Source organism: Haliaeetus leucocephalus, unplaced genomic scaffold (assembly GCF_000737465.1).
Source record: "Haliaeetus leucocephalus isolate CR32 unplaced genomic scaffold, Haliaeetus_leucocephalus-4.0 Scaffold545, whole genome shotgun sequence".
Classification (NCBI taxonomy): Eukaryota; Metazoa; Chordata; class Aves; order Accipitriformes; family Accipitridae; genus Haliaeetus; species Haliaeetus leucocephalus.
The window spans coordinates 3,599,459-3,620,199 of record NW_010972981.1 but is presented as its reverse complement, the minus strand read 5'-3'; the positions used below and the strand labels follow the sequence as shown (position 1 = coordinate 3,620,199).

Genomic DNA, 20,741 nt, shown 5'->3' with positions numbered 1-20,741 from the left:
AATACAACTTTTGGAAACAGTCATTGTTTTTAATGTCTCCTTATATTTTTTACAACAGAACTGAGTTATGTTTCCTATTTCTCAATTCTTTTTCAATTTCAAGGGGAATCAATAACTTCAGAGGAATTAGTTGAGAAATATGTAACAAAATCATGTAAGATTTATTCTAAGTTTTTATCACACTTCAGATAACTGCTTGTTTCCCATGACTCTTACTATTTATCGGGATTATTCTTTCATTTTGAAGTCAAGTGCTTTTTTCCTACTTGCTGTTTATTTTGCTAATGTAGTTGATTTTGTTCTTTGCTAAATTTTCCTTGTAAAACATTTTGAATTAATTTTTTTCCTCATATACATAATATAGCAAATGATTAACCTTTTTCTTTTACCCTAAAATTAAAAAGCAAGACTTGCAATACTTCCAAGTAAGGCATACTTGCTGAATAAACTAGAAGAAAAGGGAGAACAGATCTATAGTTCAGTTGCTCCATACCCTCAAAATTGTCCAGCACTCTACCTAGCTAAACCCACAAATATCTTCCAGGAGCAAAATAAATTAAAAAAAAAATCAAAATGAAACAGAAGAATGCCATGAAAAGGAGTATGAACACAGAATGAACAATCTACAAGTTATGTGATGCAAAGATACTATCATATCCGTATGAATTCCCAGAAATAAATCAATTTAGTAATTAGATGACAAACAGTATCAAGACTATTATAATGTGGGGAGCAAATATATTCCTGTTCTAGCATGTAAGCCATATTAAGCACATATCCCATGCAAGTTCTGTTAGAGTGGTTTATTTATATATTAATTAGAAAATCTTTATCTGTAAAACCACTTCTACTTAGTTACTCTACATATCAACAAACCTCCCTGCAAGTCTTCACGACATCATTATGTCTCCCTGTTCAGTAAAGCAGAGGCAGTCTCACTTTCCAAAGTAGTGTAGATACAAAAGGGCCTAAAGGCTTCTGAGAGTCCAACTAAGTCTTCCATGAGACTTCAACACTGAACAGAAGCATAAACTGATTTTCCTTAAAATTCAAATCCTCAAAAATTATTTGCATTATTCTCAGTACTTGACATAGCCAAATAAAATTTAAAGATAAAACTGAAGCTAAGCCTTCCTGTAATAGTTTATCAACTCAGTTCTAAATGATCTTCTACCTCAATTTCCTCTGTATTATCACAGGAAAATCTACAAGGAACTGCATAAAACAGTGACATTCGGTACTTTTCCTCATAAAAGAATAGGCCACATTTTTCATTAGGGTAAGTTCAGATACCATGTTAAAATTTTGCATAAGTATTGGCACTTGACTTAGCAGATGAAACCACACCTAATTCAGCTGCCTAGGTTTCATTCACCTAACATTTATCATCACTCAAATACATACCTATTCTGGATAGATTTTTAGATTCTACCTTTTTTAGACTTTTCCCCAGTGGTTCAAGTGCCAAAAAAAAGACTTGCAAGGAAGCTCTGGATTCACGTGCAGAGATTTCCGATTTGAAACTCATCTTCAAAGCCAAATACACTGCTTGATTTAAAAACATAATTGACTTTAACATTTCATAAATGAGTTGGTTGGTAAAAACCAAACTGTTTTCTTCAGGCCAAATTTTAGGAAAGTAGTCTTTAATGAAAATAACAACTTTAAAAATAGTATTGAAATGCTATTTATTTAGACAGTCGGAAGGAAAGACTTTTTCTTCCAAAAGGCCACAAGGTCACCGATCTGTTTGGCAACAAGAGTTTTAGGAGGCACTAGAAAAGTGTACCTATTCTTTTCTTCATTCCTTCAGAGCTATTTTTGACTTTAATAAAAATCTTAAGTATACACTCAATATGTTTCACTAACACCCTGTGAAAATACCTCGAGGTATACCTGAAATGCAGGTGGCTGAACAGACTAGTAGTTGAATTAAGATTCTCAGTAAGAATAAGCGTGAGAAATACGCCAATTCTAAATGATTAAAGCATGTCTTAGACAAGCAATGAGCTTGGATCAGCACTTGTACAGAGGAGTAGACAAATATACTTCCGGTTGCAGTGGAATTTTGTGCATGATCCGAGAAGAAATCAGTAACTAGAACATCTTCAGCAGGACTCTGTTTTTCAGCCGCTAATAAAATTGAACTTCAAAAAAGAAGTCCAATCATTGCCAACAAAGATTAATACAAAATTTAGCTACGCCTTTATTGACAATGCCAGTTTTAGAACTTTCACAATCAGCAACAAAGAGGCATCAGGGCAACACCAAGTAATATTAATCAAGGTTTTGGACACAGGTTAGTGTAATGGGAAGGACTTCGACTGGATGCTGCTGTCTGCCTCTCTCTTTGCTACTTCTCCATTTGCCCAGCCAATTTAATCTGTGAAACTATTACATTGCCCTGCAGCCTTTATCCTTGGGGTGAGAGCTACAGTGTCCCCCACTTGCTGGGAAACAATGGAACCAAATGAACACAAAGGCACCAGAGAAAAGAGTAGTCAAAAGTAAGGTTAGACTGTGACAAGAAAAAACAGGGCATAAGATACTTGCAGGGCATATGATGAAAATGTCCCTTAGTATTTTTGGCATCATTTGATGTTTCATACGTTTAGCATCGCAATTCTGCCACGATGTTGGTATATTCCTAGCCATCCTCTGCCAAATATCAATTACACAGCGGAAGAGAAAGTTGGAATCTTAGAAAATTTTACTTCAAACGGAAATGTCATAATATAATTTTATCAAAATCATCAGACAGGGGCCAAAATCTAATTCTCAAAAACCGAGCATAGCACTATTGTTCTTTCAGTGGTGTTTCACATTTGTTTGCTTTTTAAGCCCAGTTATTTTTCTTCCTAAGAACCAGGTTCAAAAAACAAACCATCCAAATTTACAATCTGGGCAGCTAAAGCATTTTCTTACCATCTTAAATACAAATAAAATTCCTGAGGTTGGGGAGATTTTAAACATCTTCCACATCCAGCGTGAGTACTGTATCACCAGGGAGGGTTATGAAACCATCATTAACACATATATTAAAAAATCTGTGTTTAATTTCCAATTTATATGATAATTCCTATTTATTTTTAAAAAACAGTGGGTGCCACTGTGTTCTCTAAAGAACCTAACTTCTTGGTGCATATTTTTTTTTCCCTGAAAAAGCAGTAAGTTAGGAGGAACTCTCAGAACTACATTTCCAGAATTTGCACCCTAATTTCTGTCAAGTCCCAGATCAGCAGCTATACTAAAAGTGGATTATTCTTCAAGTCATTGCCCTTGAACAGGAAAATCAAGGCTTTGAGACAGAGCAGCTAGTTTATCTCCTACACCTGAACTACCAAAATACTGGATACTGGGCTTCCAGTATGGGGAACCCGTACAAAATAAACGTCCCTCATTTTTTGTCACTTTTTCTGAAGAACTTGATTTATCACTGACAATCGGGCTGTGTTGGTGAGAGTGAAGCCAGGATGCTCTGTCTGGCATTTGTGAGATGACATCTGAGTACCGCACCCAGTTTCAGCCTCACCAGTAGAAGACAGACACTGACATGGTGTGCTGAGTCCAGCCAGGGCCACCAAGATGGGAGGGCTGGAGCAGGTGACATCTGGGGAGAGTCTGCAAGAACTGCGTTTGTTCAGCCTTCAGAAGAGAGGGCAAAGGGGGGATCTTATTGCTGCCTACAACTGCCTAAAGGGAGTGTATAGACAGAGCAAGAGTCTTCTCAGTTATAAGTTGAGACGCAACAAACAAGTTGGAAAATGGGAACTTCCAGTTAGATATAAAGTAGGTTCGTGGGGCCTGATGGTTTTTCAGGTTTTTTCGTTCTTTTTACTATGAGAGTGTGGCAGGTTGCCTGGGTTGTCAATTCTCATAATGCCTTGCCCATTTTCTTTTATCTTCTACAGAATCTATGCTGTGAACGTTATTAAGAAGATGTCCAGAAAGGAAATATCACAGCCACATTTTATGGAAATGAGAGTTTCTTCTCAGAAACATCAAGAGGACTCTAGAGCTAACATATTAGCAGGAAATCAGAAGATCACAGTGGTATCATCAACCTTAAATGAAGCAATTTGCTTCAGATAATCTGAGTTAACATCTAATTCCCTTTGCTTTGCAAAGACTAGAAGAACATACAGTAAGATGTTTTCCAAAATATTCCACCTCCTCAGATAGGGAAGTATTTAGGGGGAGTGAGAGAATGGTGAGTCTCCATTCAGGAACATAAAATATGTAATCGGGTCATGTTCTGTGAGATTTGTTAACTGCCTTTGAAACAGCTTATTAGAACTACTGTATGGGATGGTTATCAATCATTGCATTTAAAAAAAAAAAGTCTTTGTAATTATATTGAAATTGATGCAATTAATGTTGTTACACAAAGCAAATCTTGAATTTACAACATGTTCTAATACAGGTTTCTTTACTCTTTGTACCTTCACCTATCTCTTCCATAAGTTTGGTTAACATCTTTAACATTATGCTCAATTACTGGGCAATTACAGAAAAAAATGATGAAATTAGAACAAATATTGAATTCTGTTTATGACAATTTTCCATAAGGACATACAAATTTTTGGTTCCTGGACCTTAGGCTAATCTCCCAATAGTTGCTAAATTCCTTCATAGAATCATAGAATCATTTAAGTTGGAAAAGACATTTAAGATCATCGAGTCCAACTGTAAACCTAACCCTGCCAAGTCCACCACTAAGGCATGTCCCTAAGTGCCACATATACATGTCTTAAACACCTCCAGGGATGGTAACTCCACCACTTCCCTGGGCAGCCTGTTTGAGTGCTTGACAACCCTTTCAGTGAAGAAATTTTTCCTAATGTCCAACCTAAACCTCTCCTGGCGCAACTTGAGGCCTTTTCCTCTCTTCCTATCACTTGTTACTTGGGAAAAGAGACTGACACCCACCTCACTACAACCTCCTTTCAGGTAGTTCACTTCATAGTTTCTTTTGTTTGCAAAGTGATGCTTCCTATACCTATCACTTATCAATTGCCTCCTTAATTTTCTTGAACAATGAAATAAAAATGGCAAAATTCTTGCCATCATCCTACTCTAAGTGTAATGTCCAAGGCTAGATGGAAGGCTACGGTTCAGATCTTCTTCTTGCCTAAGCTTCTGGAAAGGCACAGTGGCCTGATCTAGTTACATAAATGCTGTGCTAGAATGCACCCAACTCACCTCGCGAACTCACTTGTCATTCTGATACTCACATATATACCTCACACAATATAAAGTGCTCTTTCTTATAGGAACATAGGTAGCATTTACAAGTCAGAGAAATGTATTTCTCAGTACTTTCAACTGTAGTGGGATCATAAGGATTTCAGATTAGGGGTTTGGTGGGGTTTATTTCCCTTTTTTTTCCCTGGGACCACCAATAAAGGAGGTATCTGTAGTATTTATGCTATCACAATAAACTATATGTCACAGATATGATTTGGACTTTGTGGCAATGCTATGGCCTTTATGACTTATTTTTTTTAATTATCTCCCCAAAGAGAAAGGCTTTAAAGGGCGGATCTACTATTTTATGCATTTTAGACATAATTCAGGATCCTTACCTTGAAAATACACACCAAGACATAAATATTAGCTTAGATAAAGATTAGCATCCTAATTCAGTTTCTGACTGGAGCTATCTCACAATATATAAGTATACTTATTACATTCTAAAATACTGCCCTGACACTAGAAAATTCACAATGATGTTGTTATTTTTACTACCAAAGTTCCTTTCTGTAGCTGTATCAATTCTCAAACATAAAAGATCATGCAGAAAAACACAGGCTTCTCCTTGTAGTCAAGCCTCTTTTAGACCATGAATAATGATGGAACCAGTTCTGAATGGAAACTCATAAAACATCAGTTAAACAAAGTAACAAAGCTACTCTGAGAAGCCCTTGCATGTTTTTGAACATAACAGGTTTGAACAGGATTTCATTGCAGGGAGGAACAGTATCACAAACATGGTTAAATTAAAAAAAAAACACAACCAAACAAGATTTCTAAATATCATATCAAGTAGGCCAAACTCTTGGGCATTCTGCTAAATCTTTGAAAAAACGTCCTCCTAACTGATTTGTGTGCAGTGTTGCGGGCAGCAGAATGAAGTGGAGTCCATCACAGGAAGACAGAAACGCAAAGGGCTTCCTGTCCAGTCCCCTCTTACTGGGGATACAACATCACATTGTCCCCTTCGTAATCACAGAGCACTCCATTTTCAAAGTAGTACAACTAGAAAGTTCACCTTTCTTTTAACACTGGCAGCTTCAGTTAATAAAAAGTATTTCAATGGCAATTACATGAAAACCTCATACAATGGCCTAATACTTCCCTATTTTTATTGATGCCACACAAGATAGCAATTACATTTTTTCACAGCTGCATCACACTGGCAGCTCCATAGTCTTTCTGGAACCCACTAGTGTGTGTCCTCTGTCTTTGTTGGTTGTTTATAAGTGATGAGTCCTCAGCTTACAGAAGGGATTATAGCTTTTCAGTGCATGACCTTACATTTCCTACTATACAGGTTCATCACAGTCTTCAGGTCGTTCAGCTCTTTCAGTCCACTAAGCTTATCTACCACTCTGAACAGAAAGTCGAAAAGTCACTGCTTTCGTTTGTCTTGAAACTCACATATTTCCACATTTAGAAGCCATAAGAATGCAAAACCTGCCCATGAACTTCAGGGTCACTATCTCCAGGAAAGTGAGTATCTGTCTTTAAGAAAAGACTTATTTTACCACAGAAGAAAACCGTGTAAGAAAAGTAGTCACACAAGTACAAAAATATATGCTAGCAAAACTAGATAATAGCATGATTTTTCTTTCTTTCTTTTATGCAAGCAAACAAAAGGCAAACTCTTAGAACGAAGGCAAAATGGTTTTTTTCACATGAAACAATGAAATGTTTAAAATAGCCTGACATTCAAATATTAAACTTAGAGTGCCACAAAAAAATAGTTATAATGCCTTGTATTCAACTCCATTTCAATGTTTTAGATTTCATATAGGGCAATTTTAGGATGCTTAAGATACATTAAAGTATTTTGCCAAAACAAATGGTAAGTGTTGGTTTTATGCAGAGATTCCTTAAGCAGCTACAAAAGTGCTTAGGAAAAAGATACCAGATACAACAAAAGGACACTGTATTGACAAAGCATTATCATCAGAATATATATATTCATGAAGGAAGAAAATACTTACAGGTTTTTTATGTCTACTGCTCCTCGGAATGCCTTCCTTGGTATTGCTTGAATCTGATTTTCACTAAGATCACTAAGAAAAAAAAAATTAAATCAAACTTAAAATCTGCCATATATATTTCTTGCTGTGTGTAACAAAAAGAACATATTAGAAAATAATTTCAGCCATTACAGTTCAGTCAATGTTTTCAATGAAGCTTATTTTATTACCTTAACTGAGCTGTAATTGAAGAAAAAGAAGCAGCAATAATAGTCAAATTAGTTTATCTGTGTTGCACTAAGTAGCTCCTTTACAAAACAAGAATATATATGCCAAATAAAAAGCAGAAGCATTACATAATTTAACAATGAAGGCCAAACTGATTTTATTTTTAACTGAGTGATTTCACTTTTCAACTCATTCCAAACCCGTGACATCGAATGTTTGATATTATGTTCAGCCTTATGCAACGAAGACTGAAAACCAGCAAAAAGAACAAGTAGCAAGCTGTTGAGAAACAACTATCAAGCTGTGTAATGTCTGAGATCAAAATATTTCTGAATTTTGTATCAGAGTGGCAAGCACCATATATTTTAAAAGAAGGCGCTAAAAACCATCCTGCAGCAAACATCTAATGCCCCTCCCCCAAATCCCTGCATGAACAGCTGTACCTCACTATCTGAAACTAGTATCTTTTCCAAAAGATAAATTTTATTAAAATTCTTATAAAATTCTTGTTCAGCAGTATTTTTTGCTACCAGTATAAACAAACAGCCCTTTTTCTGAAATTTAGAAATATTTTTGGCCTTCACAGTTCCATATTGGAAATAAAATCTAGAGAACTTAAGTAAAAACAGGAAGAGAGTAGACAGCAAAAAAAAGAAAACAAAACCAAACTAGAATCCAGGGCTTTTTTTTTATGCTATATGCCATACATGTACGCCATACATAATATGTAACGCACCACAATATATTAAAGTCGTTATTGCTACATCTACACCGTGTGCAGTTTGGAGGTTTTACTTGAGACAGTAGTTTGGTACTCTGGACCAAACATACCTACCACACATGTGGTTCACAAACGCCTGAAGGCCTTCAAAGGGACCCATCTACCTCAGTGGCTTAAAATTATGAAATTAGACCTTCTTTTGGAGGCCTTCAGAGATGTATCTATTTATAGGCAATATAGGGAACACAAGAAATTACAAGAATAGGCCTTCTCGAGCATCTGAATAGAATTTAGAAGCAAATCAGACGCGTACAGGCTGTCTCTATACCAGGATTTTCAGCCCATTTGCAAAGCAGTTTTGTGGTGGCTAACTAGATTTCATTTGGCTAAAACCAAATTGGGAGCTTCACTCTGAAAGCACATCAAATGCAATCCAACCCCTAACAGGAGAAGTAAAGTTTTGCAGTGTCTTGCTTTTTAGAGACATCGTTAGATTACCTTTTCAGAGACAGCTTTTAGGAGAAACATTGCAAAATGGTGCATCGAAATAAGAGATCTAGCTCAGGTGAAGTGAATAAGCAAAAATCATTTAGTTGATTAGACAAAAACAGTCATGTTTTTGAGATATTCTTTCCCTAAAATGTAACCTAGCATGAGCTCATATTTCCAGTAATTAGTAATCACTCCTGAAGATTTCTTTCAGATTTATGAACTTCAAAAAAATAACATGAGGACTTTATAAAACCCCAAACTGCCTGACTTTAACAAAATTTACATCAATATTATTATTTTGAAGATGATTCTACATGGATTGACAGCAACTTTGTTTTTTCCACTTCACTGTTAATTTATGGAAAATCAGATTCTATTTACTAAATCTTTCATAGTTTGTGCATCTAACTGCACTGCAACATCTTGCAAAGCATATTTAAAACTAGACTCAATTTTACTATTATTAACCGTGTGTGAAAAAAAGAGAATCTGTGAGCTGTGATTTAATTTTCAAGTCACCTAAGTAATCTTGAAATGGGATATGACTGCACTGCTCTGACAATAAATTCAATGGCAATGAATGAAAAAGCAGCCTTCAGCATTTGTTACGGTAACATGATTTAACAGCCTACTTCCTTTAAAAAAAATCCATTATAAGTACAAACAGCAAATATCTATATTTACAGTTCTGTTAATTGACTAATACATTTTAGCTATATAAAAATTGTGCATAAACTGGTTAAGTTAGCAGTAGTGATTTATATAGTGATCAATGATGAGTTTATAATACAGATACATGTAAATACCTATGTAAACCACTGCCATATTCATAAATATATACTGCAGGAAGTAATGGGTAATGGTGCATTAAGCTTTTTATGACAGTTAATAGAGTATCATCATTCACCATTTTATATAATTAAAAAAAGTGGAAGACAAACAAGATTGAGACAATATGTAAATTATTTTTAAAAATCTAATAAAAAATATCAATGGTCAAAATCTTTCTTTCCTTGAATAAATGCAAATCTTAGCACAAATGCAAGGACTTACAAGTGACAGCTATCCAGCCAGGTTCCTCAATAAACAATACACTGAGGTTGTATGTGTGCATGCGTATGTGTGTGTATGCATGTGCAAAAGACAGCAGACTAACTAATGGCATGTTAGACTTACTGCTGGGTCCACATATTCAACACCACTTCCATGTAGCACAGGCTTATGTAGACTGAAGTACAGTGTTCCCTGCTCATTTTAGCACATTTGAAATGTAAACTACTTGATGGCAAAGGTTCCCAACCTTGCTGGGCAAGGCACAGTTTAAAGCATCCCTCTAGATATGGAGAGCTAAGTAAGGTTGGCAAATGTCATTTTGCAATGCATCTGCTGGTTTGTGAAACTCTCTTGGAACTGTGTAACAAAAGTGTAAGTTATTCATTCATTTCTTCACTGCAAAATTCTACCTCATAAAAATATGATTTTCAACGCACAATTTATACCTACTTATAGCAGGAAAGTTTTTAGCAATTATTTATTGATTGCTTCAAGTTTTCATCTGCTCAGTCTGAAAAGGTTTCCTTATAAGAACCTTGAGGGGCTTAAACAAACATTCAGCTTTTTCTTCTTGTACAAATTACACCTACATTTCGCACTGCAGACCTAGGACTCAGTAAGATGTTGCTGTGTGGTCTTTTTTTATGATGTTTTAAGTCATTCCACTACAATTCTTAGATTGCTCACAAAAAAGGTCATAAGCAGCACAGGGTGCTCTGTGACTTTCTGGGGAAATGGGGCAAAAATCTACTTTGTAGACAAAACCAGAAAATTTTGCAGGCCATTACGTTACATTGATTTGATCTTGCAGCTTATATTCTGCAGTGAATAAAGGTGCAAACCTCCTTTTCAGCCTGATGGTCATTGTTTTCCTACACTAATAACTATGTGAACTTCACCTCCCATTTCAAAAAGAGGCAGCATTTGAATACCGAGCGTAATTTATGATAGCACTTGGTACCCCTAAAATGAAAAAGGCTCTAAGCATTGCAATAAAATTTAAGCCACTAAACAACAGAACATCCTACTTGCACAAGAACAAATCTGTATTTTTGAAAGAAAAGGCATGAACCTGCCTTCACATTTGAAACCAGCAATCTGACCAAGATACTTTCATTGGAACAAATTATTCTCCATCATTATTACAGTCCAAGACCTTACATCAAAATCCAGCATACCTCCGGAACAACAGAATTGATTTAAAAATGCTTTATATACAGCTAGAGTGAAAAAACCCAAGGCTATCCTACACATTTATTTTTTAAATAAAGCACAATAGTCTAGTAAGATGGCTTGATGAATTCATCCTTATGCAGATTCTAGTTGTCCTACAGGCCTCTTCCAACTAAATTGTTCTTGACTCTATTATATCATTCCTAGAGAGATATATTCCAAATTACTAAGTCTGAAGTGGAGTACCTTAGACATTGACCCTTCAAGAAAATTCCTTAGTGCAACTTTGGAGGCTTCATTCATTTCATTCACTGGCCGGCAGAGCACCTCCAGCCACCTGGCCTCCACTGCCGGCACCTCCCCACCCATACATGACCTAACCAGTGCTCCGGGCCAGAACTGCCATATATCACGTCAGTCTCTCCTAGGGTGAGATGTCCTCCAGGAGAGCTCTCGGGCTCGTTTCCTCAAGCCAAAAGGCAGGGTTAAATAGCACATTTGCACACAAAAAGCCATCTGGGCAAGTTAGGCTGGCAGCAGCTGAAGAGGCTCTTCTCGGAGAAGGCCCAGATGAGCACCTGTGCTGCTCTAGATGCGACTGCACCATCCTGTTTGCAGTGGTTTGTTTCAGATATGTTTAAGCTGTGCATATGTCAAGCATTCTTCCCAGTTGTAACATTCTGGCTGCAACCCCATTTTCTCAAAAGCAAAACAAGACAACCAAATCCATACACCAAACAAAGCCGAATCCCACTCTACATGAAGATACACAGAGGAGAACGCACAAAGATTTCTGAATTTTTGCCCAACTATAGTGATTCTTTGAAAAACTTGCATACTTTTTCCTCGCCCCACAGAAGGTGTTTCTAAATCAGAGACTAAATATGTTGCACCTAAATAACTTTTCTTTTCAAATTAACATAGTCTAAGTATTCAAGCTCCGCAATAAAAACAGAGAAATACTATAGCCTCTCTAAGATCTGTGATGAAGTAAGTCCTGGAATTATTGTGCTTACATAAAATATAATTTCTTTTTAAACAAACTGGGTCAAGGCAATTTACATGCAATGTATACTGATAATCACCTATGCCTCAGCTTTTAAACTGATTTCCAAAGATTAAGGATTTAATTCTGATATTTTCAGTGACACTACAGTAGAACTTGTCTAATTTGAAATTATGCCTGAAAGAATGTAGATTTCTGTATTTCACAAACCAATGAAATAGGAAAAAATAAAAATAATAAAAAAAACAAAACCAAACATCAAACCTCCTCCCTGCCCTCCCCGCACCCCCCAATCAGCTTCATTTTATGTATTCAGTTAATTATTTTTTTTGCTCCAGAATACATTAGTAATCATAGTGCATTATGCTTTGTGGAAATAGCAGGAAGACCTTGCCAAAACCTTGCTACTACTGAATCCTTCCTAAGAACAGGATGGAAATGGTACATTTCTATTTATCGTATTTACTGGTTAGTAGATAGAAGTGTATCAGGAAAAACAAACCCAACCTAGAAACATGCTAACATTTGAAATTCATAGCAATAGAATATAATAACCTATTCCCACAGAAAACCTCAAAAACTTATATATGCTGTTGCTTTTTTATCTGAGGATAAAGCCCTCAGATAACCTGATATTAATGAGCCTGACAGAGTGCTTCAGCTCTTAAAAAATGCAGACAGTACTGCATTGCAGCTATTTTATTACTCACCATGTATGGTTCCCAGTTGAATATCCCATTTACCCTTAAAAGGAATGCTAAATTTTTAATTATATAAATTGAAACACCACATATAATATCTATATCATACGCTGTTAAGGCTGTATCACAGTTTTCTTGTGTGGCTAAAACCATTGTTCGTTCTGAAACAATAAATCTTTTGAAGATGGCAAACCTGCTTGTAAATTTAATTACTTGTAATTTTATTTTCCTCTATGGTTTAACCTCCCTCTGTGTCTGACCAGCGATATCATAAATCTATACTGCCATTCTCTACTTTGTAAAATAGTGAGTACTGGGAATGAGTAATGTGTCCTGATTTTTAAAGGAAAAAGCAGAAATACTGAATCAAACTAAGTACTGAATACTTACTTATCAGTTTATTTACACCAGTTCATAAAAACAGCTCAGAAGGTGGCTATTCCATGATCAGCAACTGTAATAATTATTTAAATATATCTGACACGAATAAAGTAAGCCTTGCTTATTACTTGCCTCTTACTGGAAAAAAACAGTTTTAACATTAGCTAACTATATTCTACATGAAATCCCCCATCCCCATATAAGGTGGCAAACTATCATAGATAATAAGACTACAGGGCATTCAAAAAAATAAACAGAATGAGAATTTCTTTAAATAATTTGTCTGAAAATCAAATATATGAATTTGGACATGGGGATTTTCACTTGGAATATGAAGGTGGTGAAAAAAATAAATACATATTTTAGAATAGGATAGGATAGTTCAGTTGGAAGAGACCTACAACGATCATCTAGTCCAACCAGATGATTTTGGTGGAACAAGTAACAGCTTCTTTTTATGAACGAAAGTATTAATTAGATATTTTCTCAAAATAATACAACTAAACAATTCATTTATGAATATCAAATGGTCCTTTCCTTTTCTGCTGTTCTCACTATGATTTGCTTTTTCCTCAGTACTATTGAGTGTTCCTACAACACATCTGTATCTGAGTACGCCTTAAAAAGTACAGAAATTTAGGTGGCAGGGAGAAGACAAAAGCTATTTGTTCATTAAGGAGCTCCTTGCAGAGAGAGCCTGCGAAATGTGCTCCGGCACAGGCACTCGCCAGATTCTGGACTTCATTAAGATATCTGTGAGGTCCTGCATGGCCCGAGACACTTCTCCAGCCACAGTCACCTTAATGAGGCATGCCATCTAAAACCTCGAACCTATTCCAGAGCAAGACCCAGGTTTGCAAGAGCTATTATTTATTCCCCTGGCTTTGGTATTACGGAAAATGAAGTACTCCGCCTCACTGGGCAGCACTGAAGACACCAGCAGTAAATGCTGCGACGTGACAGTGTAAGAGAAGTGAGCAATGGCCCCACGTTTCAGTTGTGTCTTGATACGTATTGAGAGAAGGTTGGAAAAGGATTATTTCATGTTATCGTTAACACTGGCAGCTGCATCTATTTGCAAAAGCTACTGCAGCAGCAGGCTTTCTAACGCACAGAGGACAGGATGAAATGGCAAAGTAGGTTTTTGGTGTTTCGCTGGATCTCCGATTTGGATTTCACTCCTAAAATGCCAGTTTTCCACTTTCTAAATTTGAATAATAAATATGTATTTCTACTCTGTATTAGGTGGTTTGCATTATCACAGAAAACTTTTGATCAGATTTTTTTTATTGCTCATGAACCTTCAGTTATCATCACACAACCATACTCTTAAATGCAAAGTTCCAGTATGACTAGGATTTTACTCTAAGACCTTTTCTAAATGCTACAGAGGCACGCTTTGTCAACCACTAGTTTTATTGTATTAGGATAAGGTATGTAAGCATGAAAATTATTTTCAGAACTATATAACGAGAACCAAACCAAAGTACAAAGTCTTCAAGAATACAGACGTTACGGAACTACTACATTATGGTGTAAATGCAGGGAGAATATCCTGGAGAGATAGTTCCTCTAAAATTAATAGTTGAGGTGAACTGAACCTATTGAAGCATATTTGGAATTCCATCATGGTAGAAATATATCATATTGTAGCATGAGCTTACTAAACAAACATGAATGTTTTAATCTGTAACACAACAGGTTTTTATCCCAGGTTCAGCAAATACATTAATATATACAAACAAGTAAGTACCTTTCCCATCAGTCAAATGAGGATTAGCCAGTTAATTGTTACAATCCTGACATATGTTTGGCTTTATAGAGTTACTGTAAAACAAGTTACAGTACTGCATCATTTATTTATGAAGACAGTCTTATACCCAAATGGCTTCTCACGTCCTTTTAGCAAAGCGTAGTTTTTTGGCAGGTCTACAGATCAATTAAGACAGACAGAATAAGGAAATGTTTTAAAAAATGTATACATAACAACTCAGTCTAAACTCTTGTCCTGGAAAAAAAAACCCAAACAAAATAAAACCAAGAACTCTACTGTACCATTATTCTTTAACTATGAAAATAAACAACTTAGCCTCCTATTAATTGCAATGTTTTTTTTCTGTTCTTCAGTAAAATATCCAATGCAGCTATTCCTCTTCATAATGAAGATACTAAAGGAGTCCAACACTATCAGCAGTAGCCGATATGTCTCTAGGAATGTATTTATCTCCTTGTGAAGATCAAAAATATGAATTATAAATTCTAGAATTAGCTCTGTAAATCATTATTGCTGGTCATGCCATCATTCCAATCTGCTTCCCATAAGAGGAATAAAATTTCATGTCTGAGAAAGGTACTATTAGCCTCCTTTTACAGATGGAGAAACCAAGGTAGTATCTCTCAGTAGTAGTATGTATCAGCACCATGCTGAGGAGCACAAAGCAGATGAGAAAAATTTAGATCACAGAATTGCAGGTTCCCTCTGCATCACTAAGTTCCATTTGCTCTGTTGACTCCCTAGAGATTCAGATGCTGTGCTTAGTAGACACATAATCTATTCTCATGCTAAACCAGGATCACCCCCTATGTCATGGTGTTCTACATTGCCCAAATGAATATTTCATATTTCACAACATAGGGCAATCATCATTGCAATATGGACAGAATTATGCGAGTCACAGCAATTCCTGTTTTAAGGAATGAATCTTCCACTTCTCTAAGGACATTCAGACTGAAGTTCCTTGCTCACTTTCATCTCTCACTTTTTAATGATACCACTTTTAATGATATATCACTGAAGTTTCTTTCATTCTTAATGCTTCAGGTTTTTTAAATGTTATCCATTTATACATCTGTAATTGAATCAAAATGTACTTCTTACTATAGCTTTTGGTATATTAGTATTTGTATTATTTAAGCAGCAGATATTTTAATCCATTTTATTTATTTATTCATTAAAGCAGAAGTGGAGATCATTTATGCATACAGTATAGAACCTATACAGAATGCAGTACACAATAGGAGTACTGGTAGCCTGGTGATCTCCAGAGTTTATTAGTACCTTCAACCTTAACATTTAGGGTAAGTTATCAAAAATTTAAACGATGACAATAAGTGCTAATCTTTTTTTGTTTGAGAAACAGCCTGACTCCTCATACCTATCCAGTATAATATGATATTGACTTGTCTATAAATTTGAGTATTAGTAATTGGTAATTTCTGCAGAATGCAAATAGCACAGAGTGCAAGTACTAGGCCTTCTTACTTTTTAATAGGATCACATTCTGGGTTTGGAATAAGCCAAAACCTCCAATCTCAGTCTTGGCATGAAAGTTCATCACGGGCTGCAAAATCAATTCTACTCTACAATGTCTCCAAAAGTGCACTTAAGTCAATTTGTATACTCTGGTACCAGTTGAAAATAATTGCTTAAGGGGATTCACCATTTATTCTTTATTGTGCTAGAGTGTCCTAGTGTGGCAAATGCTAATTGTAAAATAAAATAGGAGTATTAGGACCACACAAGCATTTTACTGGAGTCTTAGAAATTATTTTTGAAAAAGAAAGCAGTCTTTATTAGTCTGTTCCACTAAATTAATATGTAATTCTCTTTTGTTTAGGACTAAAAAAAAAGAAATAATTACACGTTGTAGCTTCTAAAGAAAGGACCACCAACAATTTCAAAGAGAGAGAATTGCAATACTACTTCAAATTTGGCTTCAATGTAATCCTTTTGATAGAAAGAGATCCTTGAAAGAAAAACTTGAAGCTCTTAAGAACTCCCATGCCCCCCCAAAGAAAAACTCGCCAATTCTTTATCCTCCATAGAGTCTCAAATTGGTCAAGCTGAAGGAAGGTACTGAGCAACATTTACTGACTACTGCTTGCCATGCATTTCTAATGGCAGTACCGTTCCCCTAACAGTGCCCGAGACAGCAGCACAGCTGTGAAGTGTGAGGGTATCACTGACCTACAACCCTACTTGGAGCTTGCAGAGTGGGAGTTGACTTTAAGCCATATGGATGCATATCTTGCATTTAATGCTTCAAAAATGATAATTTAGTCCAGCCATTACCTTGTAAAGCATATAATGGGTTTTGTTCATGCATTTTCCCTCCTTTTTATTTAACCAGGTTAGAATTGAAGGCAAAATAGAAAATAACTTCAACCATTATGTGTTATTATTTCACACAAGGCCACAAATGACCATTTCTTTGGAAGGAAAGAGTGAAGATTCTGCTATTTTAATTCCACCAGTCCCTGAAAGGTGATTTGGTGATTAATTTTTAATCAGCTATTACACTTGATAGACTTGAAAATGCACTACAAGTTAAGGACTTAAAAAGGATAAAGCAAGATGCTGCCAGGTAACTTTCACTTCTTCTGGTACGTTACACACTCAGCATATGCATGGCTGAAACATCCATTTGGCTTGATTTGGAGATCTGCTCACATTAAGAATAGATGAGATGGCATACTTAATTTTCCGAAAGACCTCTTCAACAGTGTCTGAAAAATCTATCACTACTTTTCCCTGTAACAAAACTTCATTTTTAGCGGGAGTCTGCAGCTGTCAACATGTCTTTAATATTTAATATTGTTTCACCTGCTTTGGAATTGAAACCGTAAGCACTTTTAGGAACTGATTGAAAAGTTGTCTGGTATGTTGTCTAGTTTCACTACACAGTCTATAACCCTGTATACTCACTTCTGAAATATCACTCAGCAAACCATGGCAATTTCTCTCTTTGTTCAAAATGGAGCAGAGCGGATTCCTGATCCAGCCCCATTATGCATAGCTGCTATTCCAATATGGGCAAGTAATAATTAGATCCCTGGACACAGACATTTTTCATCAAGTATAGGCCCAAACTGTTAGTCTAATAATAAGCTGAGTACTCCAAGTGTTTCCTAACAGTGAAACTAACCTTGAACAGTTTGTCAAGGGACAGCCAAAATTTGGAGAGTAAACTAGAAATGATCTTGCAGATCATTAATGTTGAATGGCACTGTGCTCACTCTTCCTTCACTTGAGTTGAATGATGCAATTTGGGGATTGTCTCTTGAGATGGGCTGATTGCTTAACAAGACAGATTAATTGTACAGTCTTAGCTTTATACAATATGTGTGTAGTCACATAATATATGTGAAGCACTGACGCTTCGGGCTTTGAGGCTGTTGCCAGTCCGTGCCAAAAAGTGCACTAAGATCAGCAAAAGAAACCAAAGCAAATTATAAAAGGATTACCATGGATGATTAAAAAAAATTGACAACAGCTAAGCTACCATCCTAATTACTGCTTATCAAGATGACCAATATTATATCATTGTTTTCCTGGGCTTCACCCATCTGCTTGTAACCATCTGTCATTTCTTATACTGTAATATTTTTCACAGAAACTCTTTGTTTTGTTTTATGCTGTGTTGATTTTTTTTTTCCACTTTGTGTTTGTACAGTGCCTACCACTGTTGGGTTTCTGTCCCAAAGAACTAGGACTTTCGGCTGTTGTATGAGTAAACCAATAACGGAAAGGATGATAGAAACACGTGTATTCGTATCATCCCCCACTTCTCTGATAATGAAATAGAAAATAGTAAGAACAAGCTCAATTATTTAGCTTGAGTAACTGGACAGGTTTTTTGGACTGGATTTTTTGTTTATTCTTTCTTGTGTGTTGTGTATGTGCCGGTCAATAAAAGTCAATTAAAAGTTCTTAGGAGAAAAGGGAAAAGAAATTGTTGGGAAACTTCAGGGCAATTACTGAGATGAATATTCAAGTATTCTGGAACTAAAACTTCTCATTGATCAGGATTAAATGAATTTAATACTCTAGAGCTGAGCATCTCAGAAGTCCGAAGTCTCCCAGCATTCTAGTTTCTGTTCAAGGGCTCCAGGCTTCTCTTTCTTCTTGAACCTGGCTCCTCTTTCCATGGCTTTTCACGCCACTGCCCCCAAACTCCTTTCACCACAATCTATTTGCTCTCAATGCCATGCAAAGAATCAGAATTTCAAGAGATGGATTCCTTTTGCAAAAGGAGCTGAGAATATGGCAGAGGCACTACAGTTGTTCTATAAAACAAGAACGGTGTACCCTAGCTGAACACAGGGGCCATTTAGAATTGAAAACTCTTGTAAAAATGGTAAGAACAAGAACATACATAAGCAATGAAAAGGAAACTGCTAATTCCAGAATGAACTGATCACAACCAATTTCCTCATTAACAGCAATCTAAAAAGAACAACCCGGGACAAAAACCTGGATCAGAGTGCTCCCAAGTGTAAGAATGTGCAAAATCCCATTGCGTATTGTAGCCCTGGCTGTATGCTATTGCCACAATACCAGTATGCAAATCACATTTAAATGTTCTATGGAAACTCATCCATAAAATACTCCATGCAAACCTGAATTTAGTATTATTTAAAGAAAAGCTTAAATTGTGTTTCTACTTCTGCCCTATTTCTCCCCCCCCCCCCCAAAGTTACAAAATAGTTCAGCTGCTTGCACTAGTAATAATTTTCATTCAGACATTTTTTAAGCTTCAAGTCCACAAATCTCAGATTTTCTGTTCCAGAACTGCACTTTTCCACTGACACCATCAAAGAGTGGCTGCTCTTAATTGCACTTTAAAAACTCATCTCCCCTCCTTCCTTCAGACTTTTTTCCTCTATCTCTAGGTTTTCAAGTCTTTTTTCCAAATTGCTTTCGTGCAAAATTCTTTCCCTTCAGCCATTTTCCAGACTCTTCTAAGTAGCTGATGGAGCTTCTGCTCAAGTAAATATCAAGAAAATCCTACTAAGAAACCCAAACAATTAGGATTAAAAGTGATTGTGTCTGTGGTGTGGTGGGATCTTTTTGTTGTATAAGGGTTTTTTTAATTCAGGAGGAGGATCATTTTCATTTGCTCTTTGGGGGCACAAAGGCAGGTGGATGGGATGGATATCAGTTAAGTAATTGCAGTCGAATGGGAGTGCAGCATACCTAGGATGAATAAGGGTGACACTGACGTCTCCATTCACAAGCTATTATACACTCTTGTAGTAAGTAAACAGATGACTTCAGGACAGAGAAGTCTAGGTAACCATACAGAGACTGAGGACAGTTACAGTAATGGAAAGAAAGAGCTATTAAATGTACTTAAACAACCCCCAACGAACAATGCATAAGCTTCCCTATTGCTTGAGGACTAATTCTGAAATATACCATGAAACATTTAAAGACTTAAACTGATTGCATTTTGTTTAAAGTATATATTTTAAAATTTGGGATTTAAGAGATAAGCCTAAATATAAGTACACATGACATTGCAGTCATACCAATAATAGTCATTAAGGGGAAACCCAACATCTCAGCACTACACAGCCAGGCTTTCTGCTAAAGCAGTCTGTGTAAATCCATTCATACTTCTAAAGAATTCAGTAACAGTTTCACCAGCTCAGAAATCCTAGGACATGTATCTTACAACAGCAAGTGCATGTATGTGTACTCACTCTTTTAGCTGAGTAAGAACAGATCTCCTCTGAGAACGGGACCAGTTCAGAGCTCAGAGGTGATTGAATTTAAATGATATTTACACAGATAGCTGAGAAGGTGTGAGGATTTGCTTCTACACAGGCTCCACTGCACTTGCTATCTATTGCCATATGGCTAATTCCCTCTCATGCTTATTCTTCTATTGCAGTTCATATTACAGTATACCGTTTTACAGACCTGCAGCTTCCAACATCTGTAGCAAAGGTCCCAGAAATTGATTTAGAGGCTGAAATACAAGCATACCCAATCC

At 36.2% G+C, this 20,741-nt stretch overlaps 1 protein-coding gene across 6 annotated transcripts in view; it reads right to left on the bottom strand.

Moving 5' to 3' along the window:
• SLIT2 (slit homolog 2 (Drosophila)) overlaps window positions 1-20,741 on the bottom strand; it is a 271,824-nt gene that overhangs the window by 108,152 nt on the left and 142,931 nt on the right. For all 6 annotated transcript variants that reach the window (XM_010576835.1, XM_010576836.1, XM_010576839.1 and 3 more), the window contains exon 5: window positions 7,230-7,301. In XM_010576835.1, coding sequence (XP_010575137.1) covers window positions 7,230-7,301 — 72 coding nt within the window. The remainder of the gene's footprint in view (window positions 1-7,229; window positions 7,302-20,741) is intronic.